Source organism: Cyanistes caeruleus, chromosome 9 (genome assembly GCF_971803275.1).
Source record: "Cyanistes caeruleus chromosome 9, bCyaCae1.hap1.1, whole genome shotgun sequence".
Taxonomy (NCBI): Eukaryota; Metazoa; Chordata; class Aves; order Passeriformes; family Paridae; genus Cyanistes; species Cyanistes caeruleus.
Genome location: NC_141709.1, coordinates 32,483,130 through 32,496,654, shown reverse-complemented (window position 1 = coordinate 32,496,654; position 13,525 = coordinate 32,483,130). Strand labels below are relative to the sequence as shown.

The window sequence follows — 13,525 nt, the reverse complement described above, 5'->3', positions numbered from 1 at the left end:
GTCAAATTATGATCCACAGTAAATACAAGGATCATTAACAGCTTTTTTCTCTGGAATTTTAACACAAGAGAACATCACATACCAAGATTTGTTGTAACTTCAGAGCTATCCAAGAGTTAAAAATTCCAGTTTATCCTTTCAGATGTTCTTTTAAACTGTGTTTTGCATGCTGGGAAAACCCACTGTACCTTGCCTTTAGCCTGGAAGGTAACATCCAGAAATGCTGGGGGGTTTATTTGTTTGTTCATGTGGTGGTTAAAGAATTGAAGGAACCTTTCCAAACTTGGATGGTGCAAAAGCCACCAGCTTAAAGGGCTGGTGGGGGCCTGGCTGTGCTGGGCCAGAGGAGGCTGCTTTGGATGCATGATGACTTAGAACCATTGAAACCATTGCAGGGTTATTGCTGGTCATGTTTTGGCCTTTGAAACTCTTATTTTGGTTTCTGTGACATGCCCTTTTTACTTTTTATCACACAGAGTACTGGCTGGGAGGTAGGTAACTCCATCTTAGTTAGCAAAGAACACTAATTGAGTTTCCAGATGACTCACGCCAACGCTTGCCCACATGTGCTAGCTGTGGGTATTTCTGTTGCTGTCTGCTGTTTAAAACAATTCATTAACCAAAGAAATCCCAATAAACCATGGTTGTAGTAGGAATTTCTTCATAAGCAGCTGTAGGTAGTGCATGGATGCTGACGTGTTCCACTAATGAGGTTCTTTGGTGAATGAGCCACTGTATCATCACTAGTTTGTTTTTATAATTTGTTTATATTTCTTTCCATCAACATTGACAAAGAAAATCATCCCTCCATACCATATTTTCACCCCACCCACAGGGGTCGATTTAAGCACCAATGCTCAGAGGTACCAAACACAAACCTGATTTGCTGCAGGTGCACCTTTGATCTCAGAGGAGAAACTGCTTCCTTCTGTTCTCAGTCAATTTATGTAGGGATTTATCTGGCAGCAAAAGGGCTCACTTGTGTTAACTTGGGCCAGTTTTGATGCCTGGGTTTTTGAGGAGGCTGTCTGCTCACAGTTCTGCAGCACACACCATGAGAACCACGCTTTTGGGTCAAAAATGGACAGAGCAATTGATTAATCTGTAGGGCCACTTTGATTCCAGCCCTAGTCAGTTGGCACAGTGGGTGCATGAGCATGGAGAAAGCACTAAAAAGCTCTGTGAATTATGATGTTATTTGTTCAGGCTTCATCTTTCCAGTTTATTTTTGCTTTTCTATGGACCAAGCAGCTCATTTTGGGCCACCTCCCTCCAGGTTTCCACCACACATTTATTGAACTGAGGCTGAGACAAAAAAACCCTTTGGTGGTGTGGGACATAATTTGGGCTGGTGATGCCTGAATGTCAGTTTCAATTCCAGCCTACAAAAAAAGGAAATTGGGCAGCTTAAAATAAACCCTGACACTTCAGGGCTGGCCCTGGAAGACATCCCCTTGTCCCCATGGAAAGTCCAGGCAGACACAGCCCAGCAGAGAACCTGTGCTAGGTGTGGAAATGATGTAAATGTGTTCAAGCCAGCAAGGCCTGTGAGCATCTATTTTATTATTCTGCCCCTAAATCGACCCCTGGAGAAACTCCTGCCATTGGTTATGATTCTAACACCACTTGGTCATGTTTTACTGCATGGTAAAAGACACCGTGGGTTCAGCTCTCGTCTGTCATCGTGCTCCTTCATTGCCACACTTTTTCTGACCTTTGTGCTTTGTAGCTTTCAGGTTTGTTGCATGTTTTGCCCTTTTTTTCCCCCCTTTGTATTAAATATTTTAATGGATGCTCGCCCTCCCCACCCCCCCCTTTTTTTTTTTTAATTTTAAAATTTATTTGCTGCCAATTTGCTGCTTGTTTGTTTTATGGAATTTCCCTAATTAAATACTTTCTGTTTTCTCCTCTATCGCCCTGGTTGCTGACCCTCCTCCCCACTCTTACTATTGTCTGTTGTGGTAAGTTCCTTCTTGTGGAATTTTTTTTCCCTTTCTCTGCCCCTTTTCCCCCCCACCTCCCCTTTTTGGTTTTTTTTTTGTTTGTTTTACTGTGGAACCCCCAGTTTCATTTTAGCAAAGAGCTATGCCAACAGCAGCACCCCACTAATGGCACAAGGAATGTGGTGTTGCCAACTACAGGCATTGCTCAGTGTCCTGAGTCTGGCACCAGAGCATTCCTGAGGTCTTCTTAAACACACCAACTGATAGGCTTTGTGTGTTTATTCATGGAATAAATGTTGAATCCATTCTATTTGTTTGCTATCCAGTTAGGAAAGTTAAGAAAAAATCTTCTCATGCTGCACCACGAGAATTTAAAAACTCTTTTTAATCTGTGCAGGGGGAGGTTGCCAGTGGATAACAGGGCTCCAGGAGCCAATTCTTTCCCAAAAAATCAGTATTGGAAGACTTGTAGTAGTTGGCAACACTGCAAAGGACCTTGGGTTAAAATTGAGCAGGGAAACAACAGTGCTGAGTTTGGTAAAGATGGGTTGGATTCTGCATTTTGAAGGAGTTGCTTTTCTTCCTGCACCCATCAGACAGCTGCTGCTGTCTTGATGAAGGAAGCAGATGATCCCTCTTGCATCTGATGTATCTTTCCCCCCCCCCCAAATCTTGTTGGCAAAGCTTTTTGTGTGCGTGCAAAAGATAACCCCAAAACTTTATTCCCAGCAATTTGGAAAGGTATTTACCATGCATAATAACAAATCATGAACCTTCATAAGTCATGGTGGCTGTTACCTGCTCTGCAGTTGTGTGATGGCTATTCAGTGTTCACCTTCATTCTCTTCTTCTCCCAAAATCCTATTATTTTATTACAAAATAATAGGAGATACGATGCTTTTAATAATTCCTCCCTCATATCTGCATTTTTAGCTCCTCCCAGAAAAAAAGACCACAGAGCATTAAGTTATTTGGTCAGTTTTCCCTGCTGTGGTTGGGAAGTGGTTTGGTTTTTGCCTGAGATTCAGAGATCCCAGTACAGAGCCATCCCCTGTCCCTAATGCCAGGCTGATCCCAGGGAAGTGGCAGCTCCTGAATATCCCTGGGAGGCCTGGAGTGGTCTGGAAGTGTTTCCCTCAAAGGGATTTGCTCCCATTCCCTTGCTTCCAGGCACAGATTCCCAGCATGAGTCACTGTTGGCTCTGGGATCCCTTTAACTGGGATTCAACATCTGGATTTACCAGGGAAAGCCAGAACAGCTGGTCTGCATAGGGGTGAGCTAGGAGCTGCCCTCACACAGGGGCAGGGAATCTCACCAGGCTTCCCTGGAGTTCTGCCATTCTTGGGGCTCCCCAGTGCCCCAAAACTCTTTATTTTATGCATTTAGTAAATGCCAGCAGAACGCCTCAGTGATTTATGCTGATCAACAGACAACGTTCTCTTCCTCCCTTGTTATTTTTACCCTGCCTGTGACAAGGTGCAGGGTGTCCATGGCAAAAACTCACTTGTAGGGATCTGGTTCTGCAAATGCTTCACAGCCTGGAAACCCCTGGCCAAGGAGGAAGGAAAAATCTCATTAATTAGAAATCAGTGTGTCCTCAACCACCCCGTGCCAGGGTTGGGGCAGGATCCCACAGACTTCCCCATGGAGCATGGCCAAGCCTTGTGCTGGCTCTGGGGAGCTGATCCATGTGGCAGCTCCCCCCAGGCAGACATGGAGTCATGGAATGCTTTGGGTTGGAAAGGACCTTAAAGAGCATCAGATTCCAGCCCCACCTTCCACCAGGTGCTGCCCTGGGAAGGACTTTGAGAAAGGAGCCCTGAGGTCAGAGCCTTCTGTCTGTGACAGAGGGAAGCTGGAAGTGCTGGGTGTTGAGGGATTTTAGTGTGGATAATGTTACCCAAAACTGGCTTTGAAAAGGTAGTGATGAGGAAAAAAGGGTTCAGGAGCTCAATCCTGCGTGGATCCAGAGGGATAGGTGCTGGACAAAGATAGGGAGTCCATGGAAATGGCAACATCCAGTAAAACAGCAACAGCTCTGCAGCTGGAGTTCCCACCCTGGCAGTGCTCCTGGGATCCTGTGGTGTGATGTGTCCCCTGGCAGTGGGGCTGAAGAAGAGCCCCTCTCTGCAGGAGAGAGCCTCTAGGGCAGGGTCCAAGGAGCCTGGGCACAGCCAGGGATTGCTTTTTTGGGATGAGGGCTGCTACTCGCCCCAGGTGCCTTCGGGAGGGCAGAGCTCAGCTCAGAAGTGGAAGTTTTTAGCCCTCAGGCACCCTCCAGAGTTTCCCCCAGCCAGGAGGAGGCAGTGGCCATGCCAGTGGTTTTTGCAGTCTGGAGTTCGCCTGAAGGGTTTTTTTTTTTAATTTTAGTTTGGCTTATTTGTCCTATTTGCCTTCCATAGATCTTGTTCACTATCACCACAAGAGATCAGTTTTGCCATAGAAAAATCCTAAAATAAAACCTGGCAGCCAGGACGCCTGTAAGGGCTGTTTGAAGCCAAAATCTAACCCAGCTTAGGGACACTGAGTGTCCTAAACTGCATCACACTTTGTCACGAGAGTAAAGGTGAACATTTTGGAGTTTCTTGCTGAAAGGCATCCCTGGTTTGTGCATGCAGCGTGAGTTCTTTAACAAAAGCAAGGTGTGTTTAATTTTTAAAGCATTTTTCTTTTCTCTCTCTCTCTCTCTCTTAATCAGATTATCTCCGTTGCCTTTCCAGCAAAAAATCTTTCTTGTTTCTCTACTTTTGTTGCGTTTTGGGGCCAAATTCACCACTGGCTCCCCTGGAAGCAGGTACATGGCACAGGATTGCATCTGCTTTCACCAGGAGTGACTTTGGCCCTCTCTCCTAGGCAGTTCTCAGAGAGTGTAACAGCTCCCAGCTGGAATGCTGGTTCAAAAGCACTTGTGTGTGTGTGTGAGTGAACTGGACGTTGACTTGGGCCCAACCCTGCAATTCCTGGAGGGTGGGTTTGGGGGGAATAAATGCTGGTTGATTCCAGGGCTGTCTGAACCCTCCCTGCAGGGTTTCTGCACAGGCTTTGGAGGGCCTCAGATAATGATCCCAACAAAGGGATTTGCCTTTGGCTGCCTCTCAGAGACATCTGATGCTTCTTAAACTGAAAGAGAATAGATTTAGATGGGATATTGGGAAGGAATTCTTCCCTGTGAGGGTGGTGAGTCTCAAATTCCCAGAGAAGCTTTGGCTACCCCTGAATCCTTTGAAGTGTCCCAGGCCAGGTTGGTCTGGGCTTAGAGCAACCTGGGATAGTGGGAAGTGTCCCTGCCTATGGCAGGAGTGGCACTGGTTGGGCTTTAAGGGCCCTCCCAACCCAAACCATTCCATAATTCCATGATGGCACCTCCAGGCTCCTCCTGGTTTGGGAGAAGTCATTGCAGGGTTGGGCTAATGGTCGTAACTGATCCATAGAATTCCATGTTAGTTGATAATTCCATTGTGGTGTTTGCTGCTAAATGCATCCATGCTGAGTTCCAGGTGTGGTTTTTTTCCTTCTCTCCTTTCTTTCTAATTTTTTTCCCTTGTTTTTTTTAATTTCTTTTCATTTTGCATAAATTCAGGAGCCTGCCTACAGCCGTGCTTGAGGGTGTGTGTATCTCCACCCTGAAATAACCTCTTGTTTCTCCATCCCTAGGATGGAAAGAGGATGTTTGGCACCTACTTCCGAGTTGGTTTTTATGGAACTAAGTTTGGAGACCTGGATGAGCAAGAGTTTGTTTACAAGGAACCTGCAATAACCAAGCTGGCTGAAATCTCCCATCGGCTGGAGGTGAGAGGCTTTAACTGGGAGTTTAACTGCTTCCCATCAGTTGTTTTTATAGGAACAGCCCTTTAGAAAGGCAGTTTGGGTGTCTGAGAGCTGGGCCTGGTGTCCCCTGCCCTCCTGCTGGTGCCACCTCTGCAGGAGGAGAAGAATTCACTGATCAGGGAGAAGCTCTCCCTGAGAATGTGTGGTGCTCCTGTTATCTTTTTCCTCCTGTAGGATCTTTCCAAGGCATAGACTGAGTCTTTGTTAGTCTCTTCTTTATCTTCTGGTTTCTCCAGAATGTCCTTGTGGTCCATAAATTCTGCATTCCAGATGTCCAACCTCAGCAGTCCATCTCTCTCTCCCAGGCTTTGTTCATTGAAGCACAGCAGAGTTGGTTTATCAAAACTTAAAGTTTGATTACTTTTCCCAGGCTGTGCTCCCACAAAAGTAGGTTATCACAAGGTTGCTAAATGCTGGCTAAGAGTAATTTAAGAATAACACAGTTTTTGTGATTTTTACAGTATTTGTAATATATATATATATATAGGTTATGATTAAATAGGTAATTTAAATGTTAATTAAAACCATTAACTAGAAGTTAAACATCCTATCATTTCCAACACCAGTGGATCCCAAACTGACCTGTTTTAGTTGTGCACAGCCACAAAACAAACCCAAATGCCTCGTTCAGAACCAGGCACTGTTGGAAGGCTCTCCTGCTTTCCAGGGCTTGTTTTTCCCCATTGCCCCTGGAATGTGACTGTTGGAATTCTCCTGGGTTCAGCAGATCACATTCTGTCAAAGCATGTGGAATTTCACCTCCCCAGAACGTGCCTTTTGCCCCCAGCCCCCATCAGGGCTGCATCTGATGTTTGCTTTCAGTTCCTTTCTCCTTGGTTGTAGGGTTTTTATGGAGAACGGTTTGGGGAAGATGTGCTGGAAGTGATCAAGGACTCAAACCCTGTGGACAAATGTAAACTCGATCCCAACAAGGTAAGGGCACAAGTCCAGGTGTAGAAGTAGAACAGGTCCTGATTGGGTGAAAATGCAGTGGGACAAGTTCTCCTCTCAATTTCACCACATGGGCAACAAAATCCACGTACTGAGCATCTTGTGACTGCTTGGGAGGAGAGTTTGGGAAGATAATTCCAGGAAGAGTGGCCGAATTGGCCATTCCCTTCCCTACCCTGGTAGTGGTGGGTGGGAAGGGAGGAGGTGAAAGGACAGAGGCTGTGCTGGCATTGCTCTGCAGGGAAGGAGGGACTGTGCCATTCTCTGACTCTTGTGCAGCTGCAGCATTTTGTCACCTTTGTGCCACATCCTTTAACTGCAGCAGAGAGAGCAAGAGCAGGCCTAGGAAACAGGACTGTGACTCAGGGCAGGGCTTGAACTGCAAGGAAAGGTTTAGATTGGATATTGGGGAGGAATTCATTGTGAGGTGTTGAGGCCCTGGCACAGGGTGCCCAGAGAAGCTGTGGCTGTCCCTGAAACCCTGGAAGTGTCCAAGGCCAGCATGGAGCAACCTGTTTCAGGGGAAGGTGTCCCTGCCTGTGGTAGGGGTGGGCTGGATGGGCTTTAAGGTCCCTCCCACACAAACCATTCCGTCAGTCCATGATGTGAAAGGCACGAGAAGGGAAGGACAGCGAGCTGTGCTTTACCCAGCCCACAAACCGGTGGTGAGCGGGATTTCTGAAGGCAAAACCCAGGCCTAGTTTGTTCAGTGGTGGCGCTGGGAGGACACAGATCCCGCTGGGACAGCGAGGAGCACATTCCCCACTGCCCCTGCAGGCCTACATCCAGATCACGTACGTGGAGCCCTACTTCGACACGTACGAGATGAAGGACAGGATCACCTACTTCGACAAGAACTACAACCTGCGGCGCTTCATGTACTGCACGCCCTTCACGCTGGACGGCCGCGCCCACGGCGACCTGCACGAGCAGTTCAAGCGCAAGACCATCCTCACCACCTCCCACGCCTTCCCCTACATCAAAACCAGGATCAACGTCATCCACAAGGAGGAGGTGAGGCCGCAGTCGGGTGGGAAACGGTGCCCGGCGGCGCAGGAGGCTCCTTCAGCTCCGGGTCCAGCTTGCCTTAGGAGTTCCGAGGGATTTCTCCCTGTTCCCATTCTGCACAAACTAAGGCCAGACTGATTTAGGGATGTATCTGCCCCACCACCTCCAGACCTGGTACATGCAGGGGCCCTTGGAGAGCTCTGCAAGGTGTGCTGGATTGGTGTTAGGGCAGCCTGGTCTAGGGAAGGTGTCCTGCCTCTGGTGGGGATGGAATGGGATGAGCTTTAAGGTCCCTTCCCACCCAACCATTCCATGATTCTGTGATATTGGAGGTTTGTGAATTTTCCAAGGTGAGCAGGCTCAGATGTGGTCACTGAGCAGCACTCGGGGACTGGCAGTGCTGCAACCCTGCAGTGACCCAAAGGGACACAAGTGCCACTCAGAAACACCTCAGGCAGCTCTGGAGTGCCCAGAAACACATCTGAAAATCAAACTTTTTCTTGATGTCACTGAACCAAGCAGATGCATTTCTGAAGTCCTGTTGGTGTCCTCCACCCCTTTGTGGTGCCACCCCACTGTGACCTGGGTGTTCCTGAAGGTCTGTGCCTGGTTGCCAAGCTCAGCCATAACAAAAATCCTGTTCTGGCTTCTTGCTTAGATCATTTTGACCCCCATCGAAGTCGCCATCGAGGACATGCAGAAGAAAACACAGGAATTGGCTTTTGCCACCCACCAAGACCCTGCAGACCCCAAGATGCTGCAGATGGTGCTGCAGGGATCAGTAGGTACCACAGTGAATCAGGTGAGGATCGCTGTCCCAGCTGGACTCTCTGGGAGTGCACAGCCTTGGCCTTTGTTTCTGAATTCCCTTGGAATTTTTTCCCTGTTCAGTCTGTGGGATGTCTTTAAGGTCACTGGTAGATCGAGGCCAGCTGTTCCAGTGATTTTGCTATTTGAGTAAGAGTCTTGAAAATGTGGAAAGAGGCTGGGAAGAAACATCCCTCCATCAGTTACTGCTCCTTCCTGGCACTTGCAGTTGTTTCTGGCTGCTTCTCTTCCCTGAAAGTTTCCCTTTGTTAGCCAGGCTCTGCTGTGGATTTTTGACAAAATGGAAAGCAGTGGAGAAAAACTGAGGAAAAACTGAAGGAGCCTGAGTAAAGCACAGTGCACAAGCTGGAAAAAAATCAGCTGGAGTTCTGAGTGCTGGGTTGAGTTTGCAGTGCTGGCAAACACTCCCTGGCTTCCATCTGCATTGTTTAAACTTTGCCTCAGTTGTGAGTTGAGCAAACTTTGTCAGGAGTCCTTATAAAGGAAAACAAATGGAGAATCTGTGCAGTTTCTCACACTGTTTTCCAAAAGCAGAGTTTTAAATAAAACAAAGCAAGGCCTAAAAGAAACTCAGTTGTCACTGATGTTGGTGATTTACACCAGATTTCCCAGCTACAGCTCTTCAGGATGCTTTGTGTAAGGAAATGTTGTGTTTTGTGGATGTTCTCTATGTGGCTGAACTTTCTCCAGTGATTGAATATGACAGACAGTTCCCAGAAACTCACTGTGCCCCTTCTTCTCCTAAAGGGACCATTAGAAGTTGCACAAGTTTTCTTGTCTGAAATCCCCAACGATCCAAAGCTCTTCAGACACCACAACAAACTCCGGCTCTGTTTCAAGGACTTCACAAAAAGGTATGGAAGGGGTCCCCAAGGCACCTGCCAGGTGCAGTGGCTGCTGCCACCCCAGGCAGGGACACGTGCAGTGACCCAGGGTTGTCCTGGTGTCCTTCCACCTGCCCAGGTTCCATGTGCAGCTCATTCCTCCCCTGCCCAGCCCTTCCCTGTTGGTGCTGCTGCTCCATGGCTTCAGGGGCCTTGCTGTTCATCAGGAGGGACCTGATCCCTGCTCTGTTGTGAAGTGTCCCAGAAATCACAGCAGCCCAGAACTCCCAGCCTGGCAGGTCAGGAGGAACTGCTGGACTGGCCAGGAGATGAAATTTCCTTCTGAAGTGAATTTCTCCAGGCAGAGTGGAGGGATGCTGGCACAATTCCCTGGAGAAGTGTGTTGGCTGCTCTACTTTCCTTGAGTCATGCAAACTGCAGGCTCAGTCCAGCATCTTTTACAGTACCAAGAAATTAACAAAACCACCAAAATAATTGAAATGAAAATGCTGTGAGCAAATAGATCAAGTGGAAGCATAGTTTTCCCTTGTGAGATAAATGGCTTTGCTGATACAGTTGTTTTCCTACCCTTTATTTAAATTACATCTTTGCAAACATAAGAGTTCCTGATGAACATCTCAGGCTGCTATTTATTAATCACTCCTGATTCTATCCATCTTTAAAACCTCTGGGACTGGAAGTGGCTCTGTGGAAATTCAGTGTCTCTTCAGAGAGGATAAATGTAACTGGAGAGTAAATGACAATAAAAAAGGAGTTGTCACTCTGGAAACTGGAGATGTGACACCCTCTCCTTGCCCTCTGGACACCAGGTGGTTCAGCTGAGCCGTGATGACCAAAAGACAGGATAAAGGGATATTCCCTGGCACAGAATGGATGTTTTTGTACTACTGGATTAACAAACCCGTAGCAAGGGTGTCTTTCTGCATGTCCAGCTCTCACAGGGTTTGTTTTGCAGGTGTGAGGATGCCCTGAGGAAGAACAAGAGCCTGATCGGGCCTGACCAGAAGGAATATCAGCGGGAGCTGGAGCGCAACTACCACCGGCTGAAGGAGGCTCTGCAGCCCCTGATCAACAGGAAGATCCCACAGCTCTACAAGGCAGTGCTGCCTGTCACGTGCCACAGGTGCATATTTGGGGTTCCTCTCGGGGCACAGGGTGTGAAACTGAGGGGTCTGAACTTCCTGGATCCTGCACCATCCATTTGTTTTCAATCCTGGCTCTCTTGGCCGAGCCCATCCCTTTTCCCTTCTGTCCCTCCTGAGAGCACATTCCCTTCCCAGCAGCTGTGGTAGGTGTTTGCAATGTTCCTTTTGTTCCTCAGCTAGGACAGTTGGGTTTTTTATTAGTTTCCATCCTGTATCCCATTCTTTTTAGATGCAAAACCACCCTCAGCATGGCAGGACTTTATTCCCAGTGAAACTGGGATCAGGTGCTCCAGGGGGGAAAAATTGTTGGTGTCTTCTGTGCTGGAAGACCAGGAAGCTGGAGATTGGGTTTTGTGTGAGAATGGACATAAAAATCCCAGTGGGAATCACAGGATCACAGAAGGGTTTGGGTTGGAAAGATCTTAAACATCATCCAGTCCCACCCCCTGCCATGGGCACCTTCCACCAGAGCAGGCTGCTCCAACCTGGTCTGGGAAAATTCCAGGGATGGGGAACGAAACCTCCATGTGCAGGTCATGGATGAGCAGGGGGATTTTGGGTACAGCCACTTTCCAACCAGGCTGTGGCTCCCAGAACAGGGACAGGAATGGTTGCCAGCAGGAACCCTCCAGGGAATCTGTGACTCCTGTGGAGTCCCCTGGCAGCAGGGCAAGGCTGGATGTTCCTGGAGCTGCACTGAGGGGGTTTCTGGCTGTGAGTGCTGCAGGAAGGTGCCCTTCCCTCCCTGCCCAGCTTTGGGATACTGGGAGCATCTCCCCAGCTCTGTGTCTCAGCTGTTCCCTGGCAAATTTTCCTGGCTGGCATGGTGGGAATACCAGAGCTTCCCTCCCCACCATGCCAGGAGCCCTACAAATGCTTTTGGTGTGGTCATTATTATCTGATCTTCCTGTGCAGGGAGCTTAATACAGGTATGACATAAAATACCCTGAAAATCATGGAATATCTTGAGTTGGAAAGATCCAAACCAGGATCATTGAGTCCAACTCCCAAGTACTCCTGGCAAATTCCACTTTAGGAATGTGTTTGAAAGATTTAAATAAGATTTCAGTTGTGCAGGTGGTTTGTGCTGCTTCTTGTGTGTACACAGGAATTAAACTTTCTGTCAGTGTTCTGGATGATCCCAGATACAAACCCAAACCAAATTCCGTGGAAAAGCAACGAGTTTTAATGCCAGTGGACTTAATTTTTGTTGTAACCAGCTCTAGGAAATACTGGAAATCAATTCAGAGTCATTCATCTGGTGAGGCTTCTTATTTCACCATGGAAAATCTGAGCTCATCATTGTATTTTCTCTCCCTCAGAGACTCCTTCAGCAGGATGAGCCTTCGCAAAATGGAAATCTAAACGAGTTAAAAACCAAAATAAAAAAAAAAAAAGCACTTAAAAAATTAAGGTTTTGAAAAGAAAAAGAGCCTTGTTATCAGCGCTGGGAATCAAAGAAGTTTTATTGTGAAATAAAACTTGGACTTCATCCTGGACATCCCACACACCTCTTCCTCCATCAAAGTGTTCAGTGGCCAAAAAATCATTCTGAATTGTCAAATGTAGACTTCTCAATGTTTGAAAAGAAAAAACAAAAAAAATCATGGCAGTGGTATCCAGAGTATTGGTGATGAGCTGTAAACTTACCTGTTTTTTAAAGCATTTTTATGACTCAAAGGTACACTAAACGCATTTACCTTTATTTATAGCATTACTTAATGTTAAATTTATTTTACTTTTAGTTCCTATATTTAATTTATATTAGGACCATACGCAAATGCATTTTGGAAGTTTTTAATGTAGTGATGATGCTGATGGTTATTTTGATGGTACTATTAAATATGTGAATGTTTACACTTTAATTCCCTGTGCATTGGACTTCAGGGCTCAGCATCCTTGGGGAAAAGGTTCAGAGCAAGGTAAGTCATGGTAACATTAATTAACCAAGTGCTGAATGTTTATTATCCCTGTTCTTTTACTGCAAAAAAAAAAAAAAAAAATCCAGCTGTAGCCAGCAGCAGATGGAGGCACAGCTGGGTTCCTCTTCACCTCCTTCAGTCCATCAGGTGAAGTTTCAGCCTCACTTCTGTGTGTTCTCCACCAGCTGGGAGGTCCCAGCATCTCCTCACCCTTTGGAATTAGCAGTGTCCATGGAACTAAACTGATTTTGTGTCCATTTTTTAATTCAAAGCCTAATTTCACAGGGCAAAGGAACCTCCAATGGTATCAGAGTTTAAAAGGGTACAGAGCATTCTTTGCATTGCTTTATGTGAAGAAAGATGTGTTTGACAGCAGGTATTTTGAAGCCTAACACAGCACTTTGAGGAAACGTCAGAGTAGAAGCTGAGTCCACAACTTCTAAATCTTGTCCTTATTATTTTTCCTCTCTGTGGTGAACAAAATCCCCTGGAAGAGGTGGTGTGTGATTAAACACATTTATTTTCTCTCCATAAATACCTAAATATGCATAAAAAAACAGATATACACACAGAACCCGAATTTGATAAACATAGTCTTCGTATATACATAAAAATAGAAGGAAAAATGGATTTATACATGAAGTGCCCCCCTTTTGCAGCAGCACTGAAGGTTTAGGGTGGGGAGGGTCTTTTTTTTTCCTTCCTGATACTTATTTGAGGCTATTGGAGACTTCTCCCATGCTCTGTTATCCCAACAGCTCCACAGTGGTGGTGTTTTGTGTGCCAGGCTCTTAAAGGATTCCCTGGAACAGAATAATCCTGAATTAGTTCTGTGTCACGGGGCAGAACATGGGAGTTCCCTGCAGAAAGAAAACTCCAAACGTTTTTATGGCTATTCCAAGATCTCTTGCAAAGCCCAGGGCTCTTGACAAGGTCTTGGAGGTGCTACGAGAGTCAGGGAATCTCAGAATGGAAGACATTAAGGGAAGAGGGAATGGCTTTGGAAGAGATTTACAGGAAGAGGCATTAAAAATATTTACACACTGCAACCAAA

The 13,525-nt window shown here is 46.6% G+C and overlaps 1 protein-coding gene across 31 annotated transcripts in view; it reads left to right on the top strand.

Moving 5' to 3' along the window:
* Window positions 1–12,414, top strand: part of DOCK7 (dedicator of cytokinesis 7) — a 91,723-nt gene extending 79,309 nt beyond the window's left edge. For 9 of the 31 annotated variants that reach the window (XM_086901769.1, XM_086901767.1, XM_086901776.1 and 6 more), the window contains 8 exons: window positions 477–491; window positions 5,599–5,733; window positions 6,616–6,705; window positions 7,501–7,737; window positions 8,390–8,533; window positions 9,307–9,413; window positions 10,360–10,527; window positions 11,872–12,414. In XM_086901769.1, coding sequence (XP_086757895.1) covers window positions 477–491; window positions 5,599–5,733; window positions 6,616–6,705; window positions 7,501–7,737; window positions 8,390–8,533; window positions 9,307–9,413; window positions 10,360–10,527; window positions 11,872–11,914 — 939 coding nt within the window. In that variant the 3' untranslated portion in view covers window positions 11,915–12,414. The other 22 variants (XM_086901772.1, XM_086901783.1, XM_086901782.1 and 19 more) reach the window with 6 other exon arrangements.
* Window positions 12,415–13,525: the final 1,111 nt, after the last annotated feature.